Here is a 27,444-nt window from a genome sequence, read left to right as displayed (position 1 = left end):
CGCGCTACGTGAAGCAACTTGGATAAAATTAGGGTTTAACTGGTTCGCACTACGCGAAGAAACGACTTATGACTCCTTCGCGCTACGCGAAGTAACTCCTGCATGAATGGCACGTTAGGGATGGCTGTAACATCTCGGATTTTCCAAACCCGTACTCGTTTGCGTTTAACCCGACCCGGGAACACTTTAGATCTTTATTATTAATCAAAAACCAAATATTTATGAGTAATCGAGTTTTCTAAAGTTCACTTAAACCCCTCATAGTTTATATAATGTTCATTTCTTCTTTACTGCATAACAAGTTCAATATTTGACCAATAATCAAACCACAAGGACTAAAAGCGTCAAAAATAAAAAATCTCCACCCTAGTTGGCCGGAGCGTCGCGTGGGCAGCCTCCCCACCCCCGTCGCGCGGCGCCATGGCTGAGCTGGGCAGATTCGTTGTTCGATCTTGTTTCCTATCTCGTTTTTGGTATGCAAATCGTGTATTTTAGGCATAGTTGAGTGAATTAAGGACCAGGTAATCATATTATAACTAAAATACAAGTCCTAAATCGTTTATTACTGATTAAGGGTGTATTTTTCGGTTTATTTTAATGATTTTCTCATTAAAACCATATATTATCACTTAAACGAATGACATGTCCATATTTGGTTTGTTTTTGCTATTCTTATATAAACAAGTCCCATTCATCTGCCACAAAACTTTACATGAACCCTAGAGAACCTACTCCAGTCGTCCTACCCTCTGTTCATCATCATTCTTCTCGGTTTTTGCTTATTTGGTTGAAGACATACTCTTAAACGTTTGACTTTGCATGCGTGTGGATCATTGACTCGTCATATCTCTTGATTCTTTCACTTTTCGAGTAAGTTGTAAACATATAAATTGTTCATATATATTCCCTAGTCAACAACCTTCAATCAATTTCGGTGGTTGAAGGGTGTTGACTGGTCAATTCATTTAAAACTCGATAAAGGGCAAAATATTCAACTTGTTTGACTTTATGTTTTCTCATACTTCTGGTCAGATTCAACGGTCGGTCCAGATGACTTTTATTCTCATACGAAATTTTAAGGCTACTGACCAAAATCCGACTTCTGACTCGCTGTTCGGATTCTGGTCAGTACCAGCTCGCTTAAATCTTAAATATAACATAACTTAAGTTCTAAACGTCCGTTTGGATTGATTCCAGCAGCCACGAGTTCGTTTTTAATTATATTATCAGATCTCAAAGTTTCAGATTCTGATTGTTCATATCGTTTGACGTGTAGTGGACAACTCTCTTATTTGTTAGCTGTTTAATCGCATTTATTAATCGCTTGTTTTTAATCTTAGGTGAGTTTTATTGTTCCCCTATTTTACTCAGTTTTCTAAAACTTTTTGGGGACATATGCGTACATACAAACATACATACATATATACATATATATTGAATTGATGTTGAAGTATGGACACTTAGAGAGACCTTAGGGTTTTAATGAAGACAAACATGAATTTAAATTTGTTATATATATTTATTTGAATTGTTTGTTATATTTGGATATTGTGTGTACATTTGAAATAAGATAATTAAGTAGATATTGTCATTTATATTTATGATAGTATCTTCGAGCTGTGAGCAATCGGATCACGCCATGACAATTCCGCCTTAGGTTGGGGTATGACAATGGCAATGTAACCCGAACCGGATGAGAAAACCCGAAACCCGACATAAATGGGACGGGTAATGCCCGACCTATTAGGGTTTAGGATTAGTTTTGAAATTTTTCACGGGTTTGGGACGGGTTTGGGATTTCTAATATACCTGATTACCCGACCCGAATATCCGATAACATAGACCCATTTACCCAATGTACCCGATATAGCTTATTATATTATATATATATACTATATTCCAAATATATTATTTGTCAAAACTTGTTTATCCCAATTATTTGGGATATTTTACCTTTATGGTAACCATCTTTGTAATTGATTAGTTATATTTTGTCAAAACACGGTAGAAACCCGACGGCTTTGAGCCGGGTATACCCGACGGGTATTTTATCAAAACCCGATAGGAAACCGAAACCCGATGGGAAAACCCAAAACCCGGCCGCTAATTACCCGATTAAAGCCTGACGGGTTTAGGACGGGTTTGGGATGGACTTTTATAACCGGGTATGGGTTTGGGAAAGACCCATTGCCATCCCTATGACACGTGTGAGCAAGTGGCAGCACGTGGTGCCACGTGGCAAACCGTCTGATGACTCAGCAAAACAATGGTGGTTCGCGCTGCACTAACTAGGATGAGCAAATTCGGTACCGGTACCAGTACCGAAATCGGTGCCAAAATTTTGAGTTTCGGTATAGGGACCGGTTCCAATACTGGTACTTCACGAATTTTTAGACGGTACCGGTACCAAAAGTTTGCGATTTTCGGGACTGGAACCGGTCGGTACCGGTACGATACCGATCTCATCCCTAACGCGAACGGCCATAACTCTCGTCCTTCGCGCTACGCGAAGGAGCACAAAAAAAGCTATAAATAGATTGGGTTACGGCACTTTCATTCTCACACCCAACCACATTTTATTTACACGTTTAACCTCCGGAAGCGTGTCGCATCTCGTAGAACGTGCCGAGCTCCGAAGTTCTGACGGTTTAACTTCTAGAACGCGATAGAGAGTAGAAGTGCTGCGGGTTAACTCCGAATACCCGTGTGAGGTAGGGATTTCGCTTAAATTATTATTATTTTATTATTATTATTATTATGGCTTAGACCATAGTCGAGGGTATAGCCCGAACCTTGATCATAGTTAAGCATAATATAACTTTTCTTAGGCAAAGGTATAGTCAAAATATTGTTTATTCGTGATTAAGAAACGTAAGCATTCACACACAAAGGGTATAGTTAAAATAATATTTCTTTATGATTAAGAAATATAATATTCATTCAAGGTTATAGTCAAGTAATGTTTCTTCTTGAAAAAGAAACCCAATATAGATGTTTCTTCCTAAAGAAGAAACGTAGCATATAATTGATGAATAAACAAAAGGACTAAAGGTCCAAATGTTTTATTTAAACATATGATTTATCAAGGTTAAAGCTATACAAAACAGATTACGGGCCTGAAGCTAGATCGTTGATCTAGATATTTATATAAGATTAAAGATTATTCTCGTACTATAAGTCCGAGATAACTATCAATCAATCAGAATCAGAAATCAGAAATAGGAATCAGTAACAGAAACTGATTACAGACAGGGGTCAGTAACCGAAACTGATCATAACCAGGAATCAGTATCAGAAACTGATTACAGTCATTAAGGTGAATACGCCCTAAACTTTTACGAACTCTTTAAGAGTCAGAATGTTTGCATAGGATCTATGGATCCTTAAAACCTTGTGTTACAATAATAAGAAACGAACATACTCTGTTAAAAGTATACATGTGTCTGGACCCATTCATACATGGTGACTCGGAGTTCCCCGAGGCCATGCATATCATCAAACATGCATCTGGAAGTCTACGGGACTGTTCAGAGAAATGATATTGTGTATATGTTTTAATTGTACATGTACTTAGGCCTTAGGGTAATTTTTTCCCAATTACGTTGGGTGCCTAATGAGTAGTCACAAAGGTATTATTGTTGATATCACAATGGTATTGAAAAGACTTTAAAATAGAGTCAGCTTCATTCACCGGCTGTGTGTTGACATATTGTTCCCCCTCATTTCAGGGAAACAGTAAAGGTTAGAACAGACAAGCAAGACAGATTATAAGATTGGAGATATAGTCATTAGATGTTATCTGATGGCTCATATATTTTATTCAAAATATTATAAAGAATTATATTTTCAAAAGACATGTATTTGAAATATTAAACGGGTACTCAAATCCCGAGTTTTCAATATAATAATATTTTATTCAAAAGACTTATGATAAAACAAACCCGTAACTCTGATATATTTACAAAACAAATACCAACTAACGGGTGTTGCGCCTAGGCCCTAAGTCGGGGTGTGGCACGCTCAACCTTCTATAGCATGAATACATTTTTCATTACGACATGAATACATATACCATTTTACAAAGTACTTACTCTTTTAAAAATATGGATATTTATCCATCTTTAAAGAGTCAGAAGAGAATTTACCTGAGGGTTAGTTCAAATCCTTGAAAACATTTTGATATAAGGTAACAGTTAAACACTCAAGCTAAAATACTGATGTATATAAACTGATACATCTTTTCAGCACTAATTTATCTCCAAATAGGCATGATATCAGCAATAATATTAGAATAAATAACCACTAGTGTTTATAATTTCTATTTCTAGGTAATTATAGCCTTCAAAAATAAAACGAGCTAATATACAAAGAAAAACGAAGAAAACTGTGAAAACCGACTCAACACACCCTATGTTAAAGCAAGGCATGGCCATGTTACAAGCATATGAGGAAAGTACAAAATCCAGAAGTCACAACATGACCCATGTTGACACCAACACACTCCATGTTGAATGTACAAAAGGAAACGATAAAAACTGATGAAAACACGGGTCATGTTGACATCAACACGCCCCCTGGTGATAGTACATGAGAAAGGACAAAACAAAAGCTTCCTGGCTCACCACTTTCTGCGCCCAGACTCAACACGAGCCGTGTTCTCTCTCCTGCTGTACTTTCTGACAACGACCATTTAACACCATTAACACAAGCCGTGTTGACACCCTTTATTTGCCTATAAATACATTGCCATTGAATGCACACAATACACATTGAATACACTATCAAAAACACTTAATACACTTCACCCACCTGCTTTCACTACCATTAATAAGGGAGTTATCCCATCCATCCACCTTTGAAGATAAAGGAGATTAAGCTTTTGGAAGAAGTCATTAGTATCAAATATTAGTTATCTAAATTGGTTAGGTTGTTTTAATTTAATCATGTTTGTATTTATTACCTTGATGTATAGTATTATGCTTAGTATTGGCTAAACTTTCATTTTATCATCTTGGTTTATAATGAGTCTTAACTAAAGTTTAATAATATTGACTAAACATGTGATTGGTTTATAAAAGTAAAGATTATATTGCAATTATCACTTGATGAGGAATGTAAAATAACTCTTAAAAGAGACGCCAAGTGCCGAGCTTGATGATAAGCCGAGGAACTGCCATTCTTGTGAGGCCTTGATTAATAAAATATACATATTAAAAGAGACACCAAGTATCAAGCTTGATGGTAAGCCGGGGAATTGTCATTCTTGTGAGGGCTTGGTTGATAAAACTTAAATCCTAATATAACTGTGGACCATAATAATTGATCATCTTTAAAATGCCAACGTCGACAATGGTGTGCAAACGGATTGCTGATGTTTATCCACTAGAAGTGGTTGATTACTTGTCAAGTGAGTGTGTAACAAAATCTTTAAAAAACTCCTGGGTGGTTGTTATATAGTTCTATAATTATTCAAGAGTTGTATGGGTTGATGTGCTTGAAGTAGTCTAATAAAAACGCGCTAATCTAGACACTAAGTAATAAATTCTAGACTCTTAACTAAACTAAAACTACTAACCGGCAAGTGAACTGATCGACTCTATTACAGCTAAGTAAGTCCGGATATCGAACCCACGAGACTCTTTAAATTACGTAAACCAGCTAAATTAGACTCAACTACAGACACGACTATTTATTATTGGGGGGTTTTACTAATATTAAACTAATATTAACTTAATCACTAAGACTTAAAAACGACTTAACCCTGGACTTAATTCAAATGATGACAATATAACTACCTAGGCTAGAATCCCATACATTTCAGTTATCAATTAACCCGGAATAATACTTAGTTAAGGAACTGGGATTGTAAAATAGACACTTATAAGAAAACCCTAACAGGACCCCTGACCCTTCTAAAGAGAAACCTATGGATTTCTAACAAGTTTTAACGCACACCAGTATTTAAAATCAAGTTCGCTTACGGTCACCTAATTAACTACGAACTAATTCCTTTATACGAAATCCTACCTTACAGCGCGGAAATCAAAGGCAGTCTAATATATTCAATTGACTCGATAGACAAAGTTAACCGATCAAACCTAGACGGACTTCTTATGAAGAACTAAATATAGCAATCCTGATCAACAAAGACCTTTCAATAACCTTTCAGCTATTTAGGTTAGTAGCACACTTAGGTTTATTTAATTAACAATTATTATTCCTATGATCTTAGTGCACATCAATCATAAAATAATCAAAAACACAAAGTAATTGACCTAATAGCAACCTATCATAATGACAAACAATAATTAAGGCAACTATGGAATAATAATAATTAATCAAACAATCCTAAATATTCATATGCATCAATTTAATATAAGTAACCTTTTACTAGTTCATAAAACCATAACGATAAATAAATCCCAAGTCAAAATCAAACATCAAACAGGTTCATCATAAGCCTGGGCAGTCTATAATGTTTAACCTAGCATCTTAAAATCAAACAAAACAATAATAGATGAAATCATGGCGACAATAAATAAGAACGAAAGAATAAAGGCGACAAAACCCGGAGTCTTCGTCCTTGAATATTTAAGCACTTCGCCGGCTGATTCATCGACTCCAAAGCTGCCGGAAACTGACCTCGGACGCCTCGGAACTCACCAAATTCGTCTGGAACTTCAGGGTATGATTAATGGTGAGTTTAGGGGTCTTTATATAGGCAACATGGGGTCCAAAAATAGGTTAAGTCGGCAAAAACGGAACATTCTGGAAATCTGGCACCGCCATCACCCGCCGCGCCGCGCGGCGGGCTTTTCCCTCCCCGTCGCGCGGCGCACCGGCCAAGGGGGGGGGGTCTGGTCCACTATGCTGGTCCGGTTCACTCCTGGTTCGGTCCGGTTCGTTTCCTGGCGCGTCGGTTCTCCGGTTCGGCTTGTTTTTGCTCCTTTTTCGCCCTCTTTTCACCGGAATTAAAACCTAAAACCTAAAACATAAAACTAAGTTAGTAGTATACAAATCTTACGAGAAACCGAACAAAACTAATAAAATAATAAATAAAATATACACGGGATTTATATATAATAAACGTTCTATCATGGGTTAATACTTGGTCATTCAAGGTTAAACATTTACAACTTAACTAATCTTAATTGGTATTTTAAGTATATTACAAAGGTTATTTTTACTAAAATATCAAGGATAATTCAATTAGTAATTTAGGGGATTGTCTCATCTATAAAGTAAGTCATCTTATGAATACTTATTATAAACCAACTTGCTTATATAAAATGATGTTCTTGTGAAGATCATGAAGTTATGCATATCTCTTTATTTACCTATCATGGAATAACATGACTCAGGAATAAGGTGCAAATAGTACCGGGTCCGATACTAGTTCTAAGTTTTTAAGAAAACTGGTACCTATACCAAGTATTTAAGAAAATTGGGATTAGAAAATTTGGGATAGGTGCTAGCAACCATTTTAGGTTTGTGAATGTGCTAGTAACCATCATTTTGGGCCATTGAACATGTGTGCTTGATGCTTGCTCTGTTTATGGTATTATTTGAACTACCTAAAAGTTACTTTATGAAAATTCAAATGTGCTTGATTGTAATTCTTACTTGTGTCACTCTGTTACTCTAATTATCAATTTGAAAGAAAATATGTGACCCATAACATTAAGATAACAAAGAGTTTACTTAGACAGGCGCATGTGACGACAACACAAGAATGAAACGATTGACGACTTTTGACTGAAAAAGGATGCAACACTTTTGGTGATTGATTAGAAGACAATAGCCACTATGTGCCTAGGAAATTATTCTCTATGATGTTTTGTGGTTTCTTCGTATAATCATTTATCATTCAGATAGGTAACCAAATAGATAAATTCATTCAGCAAGAATAGTTTAGAGGGGTAAAATAGTCATTTTGTACAGTTATTCAGATATCCAACCAAACAAACTTAATTGGTTCAACACTTATTGGCTCAGAGCCTCTTAACCATTCAGACATCTTATTGATTTAACACTTAATGACTCAGCACTTGCCAAACAATCCCTAAATTTATCTCTGAACCATTCAACTTCAATTTTGATCCGAACGAGTAAGAGGACGATAGAACCATTCAGATGTATGATATTAACAAACCAAACACCCTCAGCTCCAAGCGAACCAGACATTGTCCTCTTAATAGGCTTATTTAGACCTAACCAAACACACCCTGGAAAAGAATCATGCACAATTGCACGTCTCATGTTACAAGTTTTGAAAGAGTAATAATTATTATTATTGTATTTAAACGACAATTAAGAATTGAAAATTTTACAAAAAAGTTTCAAAATTTAAACCCCAAGCGGGAAGATTGATTGGTCAATACAGAGAGAGAGAGAGAGATGGGTGAGGAATCATCGAAGAAGATGGCGGCGATGAGTTTAAATGAGCGTCACAATCGCTTCCTCACCGCTTCTCATTCCAAACCCACTGCTTCCGGTTTCATTTCTGGTATAATATCTAAACCCTAGATTTCTATCTAATGCTTATTCATCTATCTATCGTTGATTATTCTACAGAAATGAAGAATCCGGATCGCCATATGGACTACGACGCTCCTTCTTTCGATATCGATTTCGATTCGCCTTCTCGTAACACTCTCTATTTAATAGCGAGCTACTCGATAGTTGCTAAACCCTAATTTTGACATTTGATTGAACTTCAATTGCAGCAACTAAAGCCATAGACCAGAATTTTTCCTCTGTGGAACCATCTGCTGAAGGTGGAGAGAAAGAGAGTGCACCTATCGATGAGCCTGAGCTCACCGATTTAGATGATTATTTGTCTGGTATCCGGCTCTTCTCGCTTTTCTAATTATGTATTTAGATGCTGTACTGGTTTTGCAACACAAAGAGATTAATGTAGGGGTGACCTTATATTGGTTTCACACTACTGAAACCGAAAAGTGAAATTTGGTTATTGCAAAATCATTGATCGCAGCCGGAATCGGTTTGGTTCGGTTAGTTTCGGTTAATAACTAAATCACACTTTGGCTATAATTTTTGCTTAGAAATGCATGAAAGGAAGGTATATACACGTAAAATGGAGGTATAAATACATGAAACGGAGGTATAAAGCATGAAATATAGGTATAGAAGCTAGAAATATATGAAAATAAGAATGGTTTGGTTTGGTTAATATCGGTTAAACGAGGGTACACAAAAAAATTGATAACCGATTTTTGTTTAAATTGGTTTTTGGTTTATTTCCGTTCGGTTTAAGTTAATGACTTATTAGTTCAGTTATTGCTCACCCCTAGATTAACGGGCTTTCAAAAAATAATAAACCTAAGTGAAAAGACTTGTACGTTCTGTATATGTTGTCACGTGTATGTTTTATGTCTTACAGACGAAGCAGAAAATGTTTCATCAGAAGTTTTGAATAAAGACAAATTCCAGAGTGTTGAGTCTTTTGGTGAACCTGGTAGTTCCAGTGTGGACGACATTGATTCTCAACATGGTAAGCATATACTTTATATATTATGTAATGTTTGAGACTTGTGAGTATTATGTTTTGGAGTTTGTTAGTGTGTATGTGTTTGCTAAACCCTAATTTTGACATTTGACTGAACTTGAATTGCAGCACCTAAAACCCTAGACGAGAAATTTTTGTCTGTGAAACGATCTGATGATGGCGAAGAGAGTGCGCCTATTGATGAATCTGAGGCCACCGATTTAGATGATTATTCTTCTGGTATTGGTTTCTTTTTGGTTTTTTAATCATGTACTTAGATGTTGTACCGGCTTTGCTTTACAGCTTTCTAAACAAAGAGATTAATGTAGGGGTGAGTATATATCGATTTGGTTTGGTTATTTCACACTATCAAAACTGAAAAGTGAAATTTGGTTTTTGCGAAATTTATTCATCTGAACCGATAACCGAAATCGGTTTGGTTCGGTTAGTTTGTTTATTGTTTGATTCGGTTAGTTTCAGTTAATAAACGAAACCAGACTTCGGCTACAATTTTTGCTTAGAAATACATGAAAGGAAGGTATGTAACTATATACACCTAATATGAAGGTGTGTATACATGAAATGGATCTATAAAGCATGAAATACAGGAAGGAAATGGAGGTAAAGATAAGAATCGTTCGGTTTGGTTAATTTTGGTTAAACGATGGTACACAAAAAATTGATAACTGATTTTTGGTTAGATTGGTTTTCAGTTTGGTTTAAGTTAACGACTTAATGGTTCGGTTATTGTTCACCCCTAGATTAATGGGCTTTCAAAAAATAATAAACCTTACTACCTTAGTGAAAAGACTTGTACATTCTGTATATGTTGTTATTGTTGCCACATGTACCTTTTATGTCTTACAGTTGAAGCAGAGAAAGTTCCATCAAAAGTTTTGAATGAAGATGAATTTCAAAATGTTGATTCTTTTGGTGAACCTGGTAGTTCCATTGTAGATGACATTGATTCTCAGAAAGGTAATTGTTTTATTTATATACATGTAATGTTTGAGAGAGTATTTTATTCTGGAGTATGTTAGTTTGAAAGTGTTTGTGAATACAGAAGGTGACAAACATCAAAAAGTGAAAATTCATGGACGAAGGAAGCTCTGCAAGGTAGTGGTGAAGGACAATGATGAGGAAGATGGCGGATTCCATGATGTCAAGTCTGATTTCTCCGCTGGTGTTGCTGATTTTGACTCGCCAAGTCCTGCAAAAAATAATGAGGACAAGTTTGATGGTGGTGATGAAATTAGAGATATTCTTAGCAATTTAAGCTCAAAGTTTGAGTTTTTATCAATTGAGAAGGGAAAACGCCCTGTCAAGGAACTTTCAAGCACCTCTGATTTATTTGCAAAAGAAAAGTTAAATGAACAGAAGCCAGTTAAAATCTCTGATCATATAGATGTTGAAAACACTTCATTTTCTTTTGCATCTAAGCGGTCTGACTCACCACCTAAGGCAACTGCCACTAAAATTGAGCATTTTAAGGATGGATATGTAAAGAATCAAGCAAGAAAAGCTGTAAAAAATCAAGAAAGAAAAGTTGAAAGTTACATTCATCTTCAGAAAATCAAGGATGATGATGACGATGACGATTGTGTTGTTACAAGTGGTCAAAAGTTTGTTCAAAAGGTGGAGGGTAGTAGGCATGAAAAGTTTGTTCAAAAGGTGGAGGATAGGCATGAAAAGTTTGCCCAAAAGTTGGAGTCTGATGATTCAAGCTCGGTTTATACACTGACTGATGGCTCTTCTGGAAATGAAGCACCATTTTCTCTTAGTAACCCTAAATTCAACTTTACATTACATAGTAAAATTGCAAATATGCTATACCCTCATCAACGTGAAGGTTTGAAATGGCTTTGGTCCCTTCATTGTAAAGGCAAGGGTGGTATTTTGGGTGATGACATGGGCCTTGGAAAGACCATGCAGGTATTCACTTTCATCTTTTTTGTTCATGTTAGAACTTAAAAGTTAAAAAGACCAATGACTTTAATATTTCATGTCATTTCAGATATGTGGTTTTTTGGCGGGGTTATTTCACTCCAAATTGATAAAGAGGGTGTTAGTTGTTGCACCGAAGACACTGTTGCCCCACTGGATGAAAGAATTAGGCGTGGTTAATCTTTCGAGGATGACACGAGAGTGAGTTTGTTTGATGAATGGTGGTATCTTTTTCACATCATAAGCTTTTTGTTCAAATTTGAAACCTTAATTTCTTTTTTCACTTTTCAGATACTTTGGGGCATGTACAAAAGCTAGACAGTATGAACTTCAGTTTATACTCCAGGTAGTTTTTGACACAATTTCTTTTACTCATAGTTGATTCTGTGAATTGAATCTCTTTAATATCTTGATTTCTTTTGTAGGATAAGGGTGTTCTTCTTACTACTTATGATATTGTTCACAATAATGTGAAAGCTTTATCTGGAGACTATGATGAGACAGGATGATGATGTGACCTGGGATTACATGATTCTTGATGAGGTATATTTCATTTTTGTATGATGTATGCGTTCAATTCACATGGTTTCAAGTAACTTTGGATTTTTTTCCTGCATTTGAGTTTATAATTCTTCTTGCATCATTCAGGTCTTTTAAGTTGCTCATGTATGCAGTTTTTTAAGTTGCTTTATTAATGAAGCTTGATTGTTACTGTAGTGCTCATATATATGGTATAGTTTTTATTGTCATATTAAAAGTATTAAAAATGGAGAAAGGGTATTTTGGGAAATTCAACATGTTACAACTTGAACCCTTTTTAACCAGTTACCCAATCTACCTATTTTGTCATTTCTACAAATCATTGGTGGTTACATGGGGTTTATTGTCTACAGATTTTGCTTCAAGCTAGAAACATTTTGCACCAGCACATTATTTTCTTTGATTTCTTCTGAACTGAAATTTATTTATTATTTTGAACATCTAAACACAGGGCCATCTTATTAAAAATCCTAGTACACAAAGGGCTAAAAGTTTGCTTGCGATACCTTGTGCTCATCGTATTATAATTAGTGGCACTCCACTACAAAATAATCTTAAGGTATGCATCTTGGTAATCATGCCATCTGTTATTCATACCAACATTTTTGATGTTTTTATTACACAATAGTTTGTATCTAAATCTCGATGTTGATCTTTTTTATATCTAATCTAGGAACTATGGGCCTTGTTTAACTTCAGTTGTCCAGAGCTTTTGGGTGACAAAAAATGGTATGATTTCATATAAGTTTGTTTTGTTTATAAAATGTTTCTTACACCTAACTACTTTTTCATTCTTTTGTTATGTTCTTTGTTATGTTTATGTTTTTCTCAGTTTTAAAGAAAAATATGAATCAGCAATCCTTCGTGGGCAGGACAAAAAAGCATCTGATAGAGATAAGCGCATTGGTTCAGCGGTTGCACAGGTTATAGTTTTTTGATTTTTTGCAGTATATTTACTCCAAATAACTAAAGGTTCATGGACATTACAAAAATAATCTTTTGATATGACTGGATTTATAAGAATTGACATGCTCAATAGTTTACCAATCATGGTTTTATATCTACTTGACTGTATCTGATTACATAACATTAAGTAACATATGCAATTTTAGTAAAGTTTATTTACTTTTGGTGTAACTCAACACAGGATTTAAGAAATTGCATTCAACCCTATTTTCTTCGCCGCCTAAAAAACGAGGTGTTTCGTGAAGATGGTGATTCCAATAAAGCCAAGCTTTCCAAAAAGAATGAGATTATTGTTTGGTTAAGATTAACCAGTTGTCAGGTACTAACAAATTAATAATTGGTGACAGACTATAAAATTTCATATGAATTATATAATTGACACTCTTTGATTGCAGCGTCAACTATATGAAGCTTTTTTAAACAGTGAGATTGTTCTTTCAGCCTTTGATGGCTCACCCTTGGCTGCTATCACGGTATTGTAGTTGGTTTGTGTTTTACATCAATTTTTCAATTTGGAAGTCACATTATTTTGTTTTTAATGTTGTTGCTTAATATAATCTAATAGATATTGAAAAAGATATGTGATCATCCACTTCTGTTAACTAAAAGAGCTGCTGAAGATGTTTTAGAAGGGATGGAATCGATTTTAAATCAGGAAGATCATGGGGTTGCTGAAAAACTAGCAATGCACATTGCTGATGTGGCAGATAAATATGAAATCCGGGAAAATAATGACATTTCATGCAAGATTTCCTTTATTGTATCTTTGCTGGTAAGAGTATTATCTAGTCTCAGTCAGTTATTAAACATCGTGTTATATAGCGGCAAGTGTGATGATTCTTTTTTAATTTCTGTTACAGGAGAATCTGATTCCTGAAGGTCATAATGTTCTTATCTTTTCACAGACTCGCAAAATGCTTAATCTTATTCAGGTTTGTTTCAAATTTTTGTCATTTATATTGTTATATGCTGCAAAACACTTTTATAACATCTTTAACTGTTAGTATTACCAAGTTATTTACTATCAATTGGGTCGGTTTGTTGAATTGTGGAACCCGAACCTGACCTACAATTTTATTCGTGTAAAAGATTTAAATGTTAACCTGGATATACATAAATTCATGTCATCCCAAACACAGGCTCGTTTAATCTGAATCTAAACTTTTTGTTCAAACCCAAGATAAATTACCCTTTATTTATATTATTGATAAATGATTATTTTATTTTTATCAATGTTTTGTTTTTTAACAAAAATGTGTACAAAACCTTTGGAAAGTAAAAAGATAAAAACCTTTGATAGTAAATCAATTCATTTATGATAGTAATTGAAGAGTCTAGAAAGGAGAGTTAAATTATGAAACCTAAACAAGTCAACCCTAACACAACCTGTTATTAAACGGGTCAACCCAAGCATGACTTTTTTTAAAACAAGTTATAATTGCCAATCAAAAACCTGATTAGTCTTGTGTCGTATCAATAATTGCCGCCCTTTAGTTATTACCATCTTAAATATGATTGCTGAACTTGCTATGTGTTGTCTGGTTTCCATCTCATCGACAGAAATTAGCGCCTAAGCGGTCCAGGCAAGTGCTTTTAATAACTATGCCTAGTTATATTCAGTTTTCACTTGTTTGGCCCTTGTGGTACCGTGTATAAATAAATATGTTGAAATCTCCATATTTTTTGTACTGTTTAAGAAGTTATTAGATTTCTAGTTTTGTTTGATTTTTCTTTGTACTTAGGATGCTATTAGCGCACAAGGCTACAAGTTCTTGCGGATAGATGGTACTACCAAAGCTAGTGACAGATTAAAGATTGTCAATGTAAGTGTTTCTTTATTAGTAACACACTAATATAACTTTAATCGTGTAATACATATAAATATGACATGATTTTAACTACAGGATTTCCAAGAGGGTGTTGGAGCTCCTATATTTCTTTTAACTTCTCAAGTTGGTGGTCTTGGACTGACACTTACAAAGGCTGATCGTGTAATTGTCGCTGATCCAGCTTGGAATCCGAGGTAGAGAAAGCCATTGTTGTCTTTTGACTTATATTGTGAAATTTATCTTTAACTATTTTGCAGTACTGATAATCAAAGTGTGGATCGTGCATAGCGTATTGGACAAACAAAGGATGTTATTGTGTACCGTTTAATGACCTGTGGTACTGTGGAAGAAAAGATATACAGAAAGCAGGTAAAACATTTTCCAAATGTTAACATAGTATATATCCATATTCTTATTTTTTATATTTCGTGTCTGATATTTTTAAGTTAACATGACAGATTTACAAAGGGGGTTTATTCAGAAGTGCTACGGAACAGAAAGAGCAAATTCGTTATTTCAGTCAACAGGTGAATACCAGAAAGTTAGATATTATTATCTGTTCATTAAATGGAACACGTGTGGGTTTGATAACAGTTCATAACGGGTTGGGGGTCAAGTTAGGTAATCTATTTATCAGTGGGAATTAGTTGATCTGTAACATGACAGTTTATAATGGGTTCGGGGTCAAGTCAATTTAGGTAATCTTTTATAATAACCAATGCCAATTGTCATAAATGGTCATAAGGCTTGTAAACAAACAGACAAACACTGAAACACATATTGAGCATGCTCGTGCTCCTTTTTTTTTAAATTTAACCAAACAAACGATCAAACATGGACAGTTAAACCAGCAGGGTTTCTTGTTCATTTACGATCATTTGTTAACAATTTAAACGGATGGTTCACAAATGTAACTGATCCAAAATGAGTTCAAAGTAAATGTGTACGTGTTGAACCTAAAAAGTTATAAAACAAAACTACATGTAATGGGTCAGAATAATTTAAATGAATAATTAATGAACATAAACAAGCGAACTTAAACAAACATACATTAACGTAAACAAATAAACATTCATGAACAAACGATACATCTAGTTCATTTAATAAGCAAAACATAAACGGACTTTTCGTTGAACGTTTCATGAACTTTCACTTAACGTTTGGCTTGTTTGCAAGCCTAATCGGCATTATAGATATATTGTTTCAGTAGTAGCCTTTTTTTAATGAATGATTTTATGGTAAATAATGTTATTACATATTTTTTAACCATTGGTGCCATAACCTGAGTCAACCCATTCTTAATTATACGGATCAAAATTGCTACATCAGTGGGAAACAATAAACATGTGTGGTTGTTATCACAGGATCTTAAAGAGCTTTTCAGTCTCCCCAAGCAGGGTTTTGATGTCTCGCTTACTCAGCAACAGTTGCATGAAGAACATGATAGTGAACACACAATGTATGTAATCCATTCAGTTGTTATTTTATATAATTTCTTTATTTGATAACACAGTTACCAGTATTGTTTTTTTATAGGGATCCGTCTCTCAAAGCTCACACTAACTTTTTGGAATCTCTTGGTATAGCTGGTATTAGTCACCACATTTTGCTCTTTTCCAGAACCGCCCCTGTGCCAGTTGTAGAAGAGGAAGAACTACCAAGGTAAACCTCTTTCAACCTTCAAGGGCATTCTGGGAATCAACTTTTTAAAATTTGACATAAGTTTTTGAAACATGATTTTTTGAATGGTCTAGGATTAGGCAATCGACATATGTGGGCCAAACGTATTCACGTCCCTCGCATGAACCAAATGTCGATGCGTATGTTTTTTCATAATCTCAATATTTCTACTTTTTTATACTTATGTTTTGTTTTAGTGTTTTATTATTGTTTTTATGTTTAGCAGTGCTCAATTTGCATTCAATCCTAAGGATGTTGTGCGAAGGAAAAAATTTTCTCCAAATATTTCCAACAAGTTAACAGAATCGGAAATCAAACAACAAATTGACCGCTTATCTCAAATTTATGCAAACAAGGTAATATTTGATTATAATCTACAAGTAAACTAAGCTCTTGTTCGCTTCATTTCGTTTGTTTTTATCATGTTACACTTTTTTCCATTTATATAATGTGTAATTGTATTCATGAACCATTGCTTTGTCATTAAATATTTACCGTTGAATTTTTGTGATTGGTGCAGGCGATGGTGGCGAAGTTAGGGGACAATGGGGCAAAGATACAAAAGCAGATCTCAGAGTTGAATTTGGAGCTCAATAAGCTTCGTTTGTCAAAAACAGGTGAAACAGAAACCATTGATTTAGATGGTGATTTCAATAGGGTGATAAATCTTTAAATGAAACCATGAATATTTTTGTGAAACATAACCTCTATGTTTTTGAAAACATTTAACTCAGTTTGATACATGTTCATGTTCCACTGTACACGAGGCTTTCATGTTTTTGATGTTTCCAAGAAACTGATTATTTTGGCTATATATCAGATTTGGGCAATTGGGCAAAATTTGGTTATTTAAATATGCTATGTTAGTGTTTAGAAAAACTTACAGAAATGAATTATGATAAGGTATATCAGCCATGAGTAAAACACGGAGTAAAAGAAACAGTGATGGTAGATGAGGCTCTTTACGGATGCTTAAATATGCTGTGCAGCATTTAACTAAGTGCCTCGACCTGTTTTTTGGCCAAACCAGAATAACTAGATTCAATGTATTACATACCTAGTTTTCCTTTAAATCGGTTCTCTCAAATGGTCTCAACTTGTATATACTTTATACTGACTTTAAACTGGTGGGATCCCATTGGATCTGAACCGGTCTTAACTTGGAAACCTCCTAACCTATGTAATAGACTTGGTTCGGTTAAAAATCAGTTCCAATATGAAAATCCCTAATCTATTGAAATTAATCTTATTAAAACTATAGAAATGAATCTTATTAAAACTAACTTTATTAATCTATTGAAGTTAATTGGTTCCTGTATGAAAATCCTTAAGGGGTGTTTGAGATTTCTTTTGGAGCCTACCTTTGCATTTTTAACTTTTTATAAGATGTATGGTAGTGAAAAATAAGAGTGGGTCAACAAAATTTTTTGGTAGAAAAATTGCAAAAAGTCACTGCTTTTGCCAAAAGTAAACGGAGGGTCTAAAAAGGAATCCCAAACACCAACTGGACCCAACTCACTATCAATATTGGTTACATACCGGTATAATAAACTATAATAGTTAAGACTATCGTTATTGGCAACCTAAAGGTTGGCAGTCATCCAAAAATTGAAAAAAAAAATAATAATTAATTTAAATTCCCTACCTTGTTGCTCCACTAAACTAACCCAGGTCGTTTATTTTCTATAAAAAGTGTTTTGACACTTGGGTTGATTCATAGGTTGTTGATTTAATTTTCTTTCATTGTCTTTTCAAACAATTAGTTTTATATCTAACTATTAAGAGTCCCCTGTGTTGTGGGGGGCAGGGTAGTCAAATTATAACCAAACAAGTAAAATACAAAATCGATCACTTAATCAAATTGTTTGACAATAGTAATTTTGTTACCATTGTAGGGGACTAGGGGTTGTGAAACATGGTTTTGTCATTTATCTATTACATAACTCTTTTATCGATGGCATTACTTGACTCTGGCTGTCGGATTTAAAGATTTCTAAGTTATAAAGATTTCCTTGTTCATACCTTGAAAACAACTTATTTTGATTGAATATAAAAAGCTTGAAAAGGGTGTAATGAATTTAGCAATAATTTTCACAGCTAACTAAATCAAAAGGTCGACCAAAGTTTACCCAATACTCGTCTAGTAACTGAAACCATGTTTAGTATTTGTGGTAGTCAACTTACGTCTAGTTTCAGTATTAGGTAACCCAACTATTTTGGAGCAGAAAACAACCATAATGTTACCACGTTGCGGGCGGTAGATTTGAATGTTGTTTACGGTTTGTGACAAAGCAAAAGAAACCCGTAAACATTTAAAAATGGTAACACAACTAAAATCGTAAATGCATATAACCAAACTATAAAACAAATCGAAATCAAGGCTCAGATCTCCAGTATGGCTGCAACGTTGGTTGCCTCGCGAAACAGCGAAGTGTCATCATAGCCTATAGTTATACTAAAGATTCAAGCGATAAACCAACTGCAAGGGTTTCAAATAAACCCAAGAATCGATGCACTACCAACAATATGATATATGCAACAATTAACAACAGCTCAGGCAAGAATCTTAGCCGTGAATGATCAAGAACGCATTGTTGCATTAAAAGTGCAACTGTCCTAAGCTTTATTATACAATTACAAACCACAAAGATCAGACATTGCAAAACGACCCCACATTTTTTTATTTAAAGTTAACATAAACAAACCAGACCAACCTTTATCATCCAAAATCAAAATGGACTCAAAGTCGCTATGGCTAGCATAGCCGGCAACAATTGACAACCACAACTGACGACTGCCACCACCACTCTACCGCCACCCAAGGATTCCGAAACGATAGACAACGACCAACCCGCCACCATGCCAACGCCACATAGGGTTTCGAAATGGAATCCAATAACGGTAAATCCGCCCATTGAACCACCACACTACCGCCATATACGGCTTCCAAATGGTAATACCGGTGATTGGGTGGTACATTGTCCATAACCATAGGCAACACCGGTGACAGAGTGGAAGTATCGATCATAACCCAACAACGATAAATGGTCGACAATTGCTTGTTCATGAGATTCCTCCTCAATTATTCTTCTAGAGAAACCAAAATCATTATCAAGCTGTAAGGTCCTGTCCCCGGTAACCCTATTTTGGTGTTGGATTTACTCATAAACACAGTTCTAAAATCAGAGTTAATTAAAAACTTTTCGCGGAATACTTGATATTAAACATTCTTACATAACATAAGTACTTGTCTTAACAAAATACATTAAGTCTTAAACAATAACATAAACGACACATGAATCTTCCGTCTTCGATGCCAGTTTCCATCCATTTGTCACGTGTCCCACCTCAAGCAACATGCCTCATCATACTCACCTGCGTGCATACTAAAAGTCAGCTACGCTGAGTGAGTTCTAGTTAATCAATTAACATACATTACATTCATACCATACTCATACGTGTCTGGAGATACGTATTTATACGTTATTTACTATCACTTCTTTCATACATACTTTACATATATGCATAAGTTCTTACATACTTTCTTTCATGAAACCCTATGGTATACCATAAGTTATTCTATCTTAAATATCACAGATATTATAAGGGTTTGGTCCCTAACATCACAGATATTATAAGGGTCTGGTCCCTAACATCACATATATTATAAGGGTCTGGCCCCTTCTGTCTCGAATAACCATACCTTTATCATGCGTGTATACTTTACATATCTTCTAGTTATAAATATATACGTACTCGTTCATACAATCATTATGTAACAATACATTCAATACACAATCATACACTTACCAAATCAAGTAAGTGTATTATCTACTACATAGGAGTATGCACACAGCCCCAGAAACATAATAGATATAGGGGCTAGAACTCACCTGGAGTCGGTTTCTCTCGCTGTTAATGGTAATGCCCTTCCTTAGTTGCGCACGGCTAACTGTATAACATATTACACGTATCAATTATCCATTACTACTACTTCCTACATCTAAGTTAGTGAAACCCTTAACTAACGGGGGCCCGGGGAACAGCTCCCCTGGTAGCGGGGTCTAGGGGCGGTAGCCCCTAGCAGGGTCCAAGGGGCAGAGCCCCTGGCTGGGGTCGAGCTCCAGAAAATGAATTTTATTTTCACTAACAGTCCTTTAACAAAAATGCATCAGAAAATGAATTTCATGAAATTTCGCATGGAAGAATATCGCTTCGCATGAAATTTCACTTCGCATGACTTTTTCGCTTCGCATGGAATTTCGCTTCGCATGACTGTGCGATGCGAAATATGCGAAATTATTGATTTCGCTTCGCATGGCTCTGCGATGCGAAATTCCTGCCTTTCATCGTTTTTACCATTTTAAAGCCATTTTTCTCCGTGTTTCCTCCTTAGGACTCGATTCTACTCTTTTTATGGGGTTTGGGTTGTACCAACTTTGTATACCCGTGTTTCTCATAGTCCAGACGTCACCTTTTTTGTTCTATAATACGCCCGTGAGGCTAAAACTCACCAAGTTCATGTTTTTCTTACATTTCACAACCCGATCCATCATTACATCGGTTTGCATGTCGATTCTAACAATAAAACTTAACCCTTTTGCCGAAGCTTACCTTTTTGCTCCGGGTTCGGTTCAGATCTGGACAACCCCGAAGATTTGGACGTTTTCTTGATGTTTGAGATACTCGAACACCAAGATCTTCCTTGCTTTAGCCTGGATTCGGATTCGGGTCTTGAGAGAAAATATGTGTGTTCTTGAGTGTGTGTGTGTGGTGGAAGGGAAGAAAGTAGTGAAAGGAAGGAGGGGTTGGGTTTATATAGTGGACTATGGGCCCCACAACCCACTCACACTTCTAATTCCATTTATTATCCAAACATTAACACACTCAATTAAGTTAACGACACACAGTTAATTATAGAACTTTCTGTTATTTATAATTCTCATAAAAGCGAATGTTACACAAGCTACAACAAAAACCAATGACAAACAATAACATATATCATCAACATTGAAAAGTAAATCTCAGTTCTGACATATCATTATGTCAAATTAGGTATCCAATAATTGCAATCCGATTCAATTTGAGACACCATGACCCTCGGTTCCCAATTCGAACCACGCAACAGTAGATGAACTACAAGAAAACACTCTTTTAGACACGATGCCGCCCCCAAGTAGAGAGAGATAATAGAGACGCCGCCGCCATAGACAACTGGTAATGGTTATCCGTCGGCCAAAGCCGATGAAACCACTGCCGGGAACCGTTGGCAACAACAGGCAAACACTCTCTACCGGAGCCAAGGAATTACTAAGATGAAGAATAAGAATAAAATGACCGTGGCGAGAATACGCTACAAAACAGAGAGAAGGTAACCGAGTATAAGGCCCAATAGAAACATAGAAATATGGTAAACAAGGAAGATTGAAAAAGCTATGTATAAACCATGTGTCGCACCCAAAACCCAAACTTCTGGTTACAATCACTCAAACACAATGTACAAAAACTATAGCACAAGTCTCCCGATATTGTATATTTATAAATTTGCTTTTTGTTCAGTCACTTACATCATTTACCTTTTTAAAAAAAATTACAAAAACACACTCTTGTTTATTTTTTTAAAACTTTCTAATATAAACTTTATTAAAAACGAAGCACCGTGAAAAATATATTTTATAATAGTTTTTGAAGGCTAGGTTGGATTGGGTTGCAAATGCAGATAATCTAATAATTAGTTTCGATTAATGATCGGTTTCAATTTTGGTTCGGTAAACCGGTTCGAGTTCGATGGCATAAATAAATCCCAACTTCCTTTCTTCTACAACACATTCCCGTTATGGCATTGCGACTTACCCACTCTCGCATCACATCCATTTTCTCCCAAATCCAAATCCAAATCCAAATCCTTCTTCTTCTTCTTCTTCATCACATTCGTCCATTTTCGAACCCGAAACCATACCAAAACCCTCACTCGAACCATCGCCAGACGCCGACTTAATCTCCCAAATCCTAATCCAACACCACAACCCTTATCACACCATGGAATCCACCCTCCAACTCACAGGCATCACACTCACCCAATCTCTCGTTACCCAAACCCTAATTCGCCTCCAAAACACCCCCAAAATCGCCTTACCATTCTTCATCTACACCAAACACCAACCCAATTACACCCACAATACTTCCACATACAACCTCATGATTGACATTTTAGCCAAAGTCAGACAGTTCGATGCCGCCTGGCAGTTAATTATTGAAATGGACCAAATGGGGTAAACCCTAATTCCACAACTTTTTATGTTTTAATCCGTCGGCTGGTTTCTGCCGGGTTGACCCGACAAGCGATCCGGGCGTTTGAGGATACGGGTTGCTTTGTAGACCATGACCAAAACCAAGACCAACAGCCGATTGATGATTTTTACTTTTTGTTTGATACGCTTTGTAAATATGGGTACCCGAAAGTGGCTACTGAGGTGTTTAATAAGTGGAAGAGCTGGAGGTTTGAACCGGATGCCAAGGTTTATACGATTTTGATATCCGGGTGGTGTAAGATTAATAAGATTAAATTGGCGGAGAGGTTTTTTAACGAGATGTTGGGTAATGGGATCGAGCCGAATGTGGTTACGTATAATGTGATGTTGAATGGAATGTGTAGACGGTCGAGTTTGCACCCGGATTTGCGGTTTGAGAGGACGGTGAAAGGTGCGCATAAGGTGTTTGATGAAATGCTTCAGACAGGGATCGATCCGGATGTGACGAGTTACTCGATTTTGTTGCATGTGTATAGCCGGGCGCATAAGCCGGATGGGACGCTTGAGGTGTTGAAGATGATGAAGGAGAAAGGGGTTCAACCGTCACTTGCGTCGTACACTTCGGTTGTGAAGTGTCTGTGTTCATGTGGGCGGATGGAACATGCGTACCAGGTGCTCGATGAAATGCTGCTGAACGGGGTTACACCGTCTGCTGTGACGTATAACTGTTTTTTTAAAGAGTATAGGGGTAGGAAAGACATTGATGGTGCGTTGAGACTGTATAATAGAATAAAGGAAGAGTTGGGTGTTGTTATACCTGATACACATATGTATAACATACTTTTAGGGATGTTTATACTGGTGAAGCGGTTAGATCTTGTTAAGGAGATTTGGGATGATATGAAGGGTTGTGGGTCGGGCCCGGATTTGGATTCGTACACGTTGATGGTTCATCATTTGTGTGAGAAGGAAAAGTGGCAAGAGGCGTGCGGGTATTTTGTTGAAATGATCGAGAAAGGGATTTTGCCGCAAAAAGTGACGTTTGAAACGTTATATAAGGGGTTGATACAGGCTGATATGTTACGGACATGGTGGAGGTTGAAGAAGAAGCTTGATGATGAATTCGTGTCGTTTTCTTCCGAACACGAAAAATATCATTTTAAACCTTTTAAAAGATGAATTTCTGGCTTCCTTGATTTTAATTTTTGTAGATGTAGTTGTAAGCTCACATGCAATGAAATTGTACCTGTTGAGAAACTATTTAAATGCTGTTGCATACATTTGTCAAATATGACTAGTTACAAGTTAGATACTTATATGACTATTATGATGGTGATATAATTTTTTAAGAAAACTATTTAGGAGGTGTTATGAAATTTGAGTACTGTTGGTAGGGATGATCACGATTCTGTTTTGACGAGAATATGGGTTGAATCGCCAACTACAATTTTGGCAAATGACAAACCAGATCGGTCGTCCAGGGCCTGTTGGTTCGACGTGAAAAGCTTCACCCTGACCCCCCAGCGGTTATAATGTCGTTTTAAAAATTTGGAAGTGGCTGCTTGACACTGTGGTTCATGCTTCGAACCTTAATAAACAGTTCTTATAAATATTGTGTAATGTGTAATCTAGACTTCGTCATCATTTTTATCAAGTGGTGTAACATCACTTATTTTTGAGACAATCGCTTCCACTTTACGTTCTGGTTCTATGGGTTTTGGCTAAAATTCTATGCCGAATTGCCAACTACAGTTTTGAAAAAGGACAAACGTAACCAGCCAGGTTGGGTGGGTGATCGGCTACGGACTTAATGGTTTGGATTTGATGGATGAATACATTTTAATTTTTCAAAATCATTAGTTAAAATAAAAATTTATAAATGATAAACATGGTTAATACTTAATACCTATTCTATTGTCTTGCCACCTCACCTCGTGTTACAATTGCATGCATGCACGGTCCACATATATAGTTAAATAAATCTCACTAATTAACTCAGTTTGATTAAAGATTGAAGAATTAAGATGAAGAGCAGCCGATGCAAATTATCACCCAAATGGATTCTTGTTTTCAGCATCTTCAGCTTCGCATTTGGCGTCTTCTCCACCAACCGGTTGGTCTCAATCCTTTACTCAAATCTCTATTTTCTTATCCAAATCTAACATTATATTTATTATATGATGATGATGTGTAGGATATGGGCTCCCCTTGATTTAGATGGAAAGGTTATGCGCAGGCGAGAACAAGAAATCAAAATTGTGTCTCATGATTGCATCACAAACAAGGTTCTCGATCATTTACATTTTCAAATTCATCAATTCTTACCTTATGTGATCTTCATGGCTTCGGTTCAGGATAATGATTTATTGGAAGCAATTCAAAGATCTGATGAAGCAATCCGGTGAATAATTTTATTTAATAATTAGTTTTCTTGTTTTGGATTAAAGGGTCTAAAATCAAACATATGAATGCTGTTACAAATATCAGGTCACTTGGAAACTCAATTTCGAGGCTGCGAATGGAGCTCCCCGGTCTCCAAAATGTACCCGAGAAAGTTAATAATGACAACCGGCAAACAAACAAGACGGCTTTTGAGGAAACAGGAAGGAAAAAAGCATTTGTGGTTATTGGGATTAACACTGCTTTTAGTAGCAGAAGAAGGCGCGATTCGATTAGAGAAACATGGATGCCTAGGGGTACTTTCGTCCTTTCATGTTTGCACCAAGATAAAATCATATCAACAATCAAATGTTTTCTCTAAAAAATGCATTTTTGGAGGGTAACCATGTTTAGGGTTAGATGTTTGGACTCTGATAATGTATGAATCTTTGATATTGACTAGGTGAAAAGCTAATTCAGCTCGAGAAGGAAAAGGGCATTATCGTCCGTTTCATAATTGGTCATAGGTGATTCTTGCTTTCATTTATTTACAATGAATGATGCAACACCAGCTCATTTTCATAAGAATGACAAAAAAGTTATATGGTCTTTGATTATTTTGTAGTGTGACATCTAAAAGCATTTTAGACCGAGCAATCGACTCTGAGGACTCACAACATAAGGACTTTTTGAGGCTTGTAAGATACTCCGCATTTATTACATATTAACACTTCAACTCATATTAAAAGTTAAGTTATTTGATATTATTAGATATTATTATGACGCAGAAACATGTTGAAGGGTATCACGAATTAACTGCCAAAACAAGAACGTTTTTCGCCACTGTGTATGCCAATTGGGATGCAAAATTCTATGCCAAAGTGGACGATGACGTTCATGTCAATTTGGGTACACAAAGTTGCAAACTTTCATTTGGGATTTTCAAGTCATCTATAGTTTTTGTATTATCTTGAAAACTTTTAAGCTAAAGTTACTTATTTTCCCATTATCATAATTTTGCAGGCATGTTAGCTTCAACTCTTGACCGGCATCAGTCAAATCCTCGGGTCTACATTGGATGCATGAAATCTGGGCATGTTCTTTCTCAAAAGTATTTCCTGTTTTCCATCAAAATTTTAATATTTGAAAGTGAAATTAAACAAAGATGCTTGACTGATAGTCATCAAAATGCTTGACTTTGGTGTTATGTAGGAATGTCAAATATTATGAACCTGAATATTGGAAATTCGGTGAGGAAGGAAACAAAAATCTTCGGCATGCAACCGGACAAATTTATGCTGTTTCAAACGATCTTGCTAAATACATCTCCACCAACCAGTAAGAATCCGTTATTGTTTTTGGTTGATGTCTTTCAAATCGTGTTCTTCCATACAAATTCGAAAAAGAAAGCCATATAAATATGATATTCAAAACTTTTAAATATTCGTTATATAAATCTTGGTTTTAATGGTATTTGTATGAATTAATTACACGGCTGGTCCTTGTGGTTTGGCCATATTGCAACTTTAGTCCCAAGTTATAAATGTTACTACTTTAGACCAACTGTTTGCATGAATGTAACTGAGTAATGCAGGGCAATACTACATAAGTATGCGAATGAAGATGTATCACTTGGCTCTTGGTTTATTGGTCTAGATGTTGAGCACATTGATGAACGAAACATGTGCTGTGGGACACCTCCTGGTATGTTGCTTCTATTACATTTTTGTTAGAACTTAGAAGAGAGTTGAAGTTTGACTAGAAGTCAAAGTCAAAGTTTGACCATGAAAGTTTTGAACTTTATGTAGAATGTGAGTGGAAAGCAGAAACAGACAATGTGTGTATTGCATCATTTGATTGGAGTTGCAGTGGGATATGCAAATCTGTTGAAAGAATTAGGGAAGTTCATAAGAAATGTAGTGAAAATCGCGCTGCACTTTGGAACCGACCAACATTTAAAATTGGAGATGCTAAATTGACCGACGAAAAGACGAGTGAAGAACACACGACAATCATGGGGATGACCACAGTGAATGATTTCTCTCAGGGCAGTTCTTGTAAGACTCCATACAAACATATGTCCCAAGAAAGAAGTCCCAACTTTGTTTCACAACATCAAAAGCTCACCGCTTTTTTAAAGAATTTTCAATTTTCACACTGAAAATGTTTCTATTTTCACATTCTCTGGTAGCATGTGGTTATGATTTCATAATCAATGCAACAAAACATTCATTTGAGTTTGAAAGAAAAAATAACTGACTATACACTCAAAATTCAAAAGTGGACTCTTTGGTCAAACTAGCATTACATCGCACTATGCTGCTTAACGATACCTAAGTCACATAGT

The 27,444-nt window shown here is 35.8% G+C and overlaps 1 protein-coding gene and 2 pseudogenes across 2 annotated transcripts; all 3 read left to right on the top strand.

Moving 5' to 3' along the window:
• Positions 1-8,421: 8,421 nt before the first annotated feature.
• On the top strand, positions 8,422-17,274 carry LOC143555682 (protein CHROMATIN REMODELING 24-like; annotated as a pseudogene). The gene is made up of 27 exons (XR_013139245.1): positions 8,422-8,506; positions 8,575-8,646; positions 8,727-8,843; positions 9,404-9,514; positions 9,638-9,748; positions 10,376-10,486; positions 10,572-11,143; positions 11,180-11,440; positions 11,523-11,653; positions 11,744-11,798; positions 11,878-11,995; positions 12,444-12,551; positions 12,666-12,721; positions 12,825-12,915; positions 13,140-13,277; positions 13,354-13,431; positions 13,524-13,730; positions 13,819-13,890; positions 14,701-14,781; positions 14,863-14,981; positions 15,045-15,156; positions 15,246-15,314; positions 16,152-16,246; positions 16,324-16,449; positions 16,542-16,607; positions 16,694-16,823; positions 16,988-17,274. The product of XR_013139245.1 is annotated as a protein CHROMATIN REMODELING 24-like (transcript).
• Positions 17,275-22,303: 5,029 nt separating this feature from the next.
• On the top strand, positions 22,304-23,897 carry LOC143555664 (pentatricopeptide repeat-containing protein At2g13420, mitochondrial pseudogene; annotated as a pseudogene).
• Positions 23,898-24,742: 845 nt separating this feature from the next.
• LOC143555673 (beta-1,3-galactosyltransferase 7-like) lies at positions 24,743-27,384 on the top strand. The gene is made up of 11 exons (XM_077045187.1): positions 24,743-24,831; positions 24,913-25,003; positions 25,073-25,119; positions 25,206-25,414; positions 25,561-25,624; positions 25,723-25,795; positions 25,886-26,006; positions 26,121-26,208; positions 26,310-26,435; positions 26,692-26,801; positions 26,906-27,384. Exons 1-11 carry the CDS (start codon positions 24,743-24,745, stop codon positions 27,256-27,258), a joined length of 1,371 nt encoding a protein of 456 aa, XP_076901302.1. The 3' UTR covers positions 27,259-27,384.
• Positions 27,385-27,444: the final 60 nt, after the last annotated feature.

Source organism: Bidens hawaiensis, unplaced genomic scaffold, assembly GCF_021521415.1.
Source record: "Bidens hawaiensis isolate Kalapana, Puna unplaced genomic scaffold, B.hawaiensis_p1.1 tig00018244_1, whole genome shotgun sequence".
Taxonomy (NCBI): domain Eukaryota; kingdom Viridiplantae; phylum Streptophyta; class Magnoliopsida; order Asterales; family Asteraceae; genus Bidens; species Bidens hawaiensis.
The sequence above is the reverse complement of the archived record's forward strand: the minus strand, read 5'-3'. Positions and strand labels throughout refer to the sequence as shown.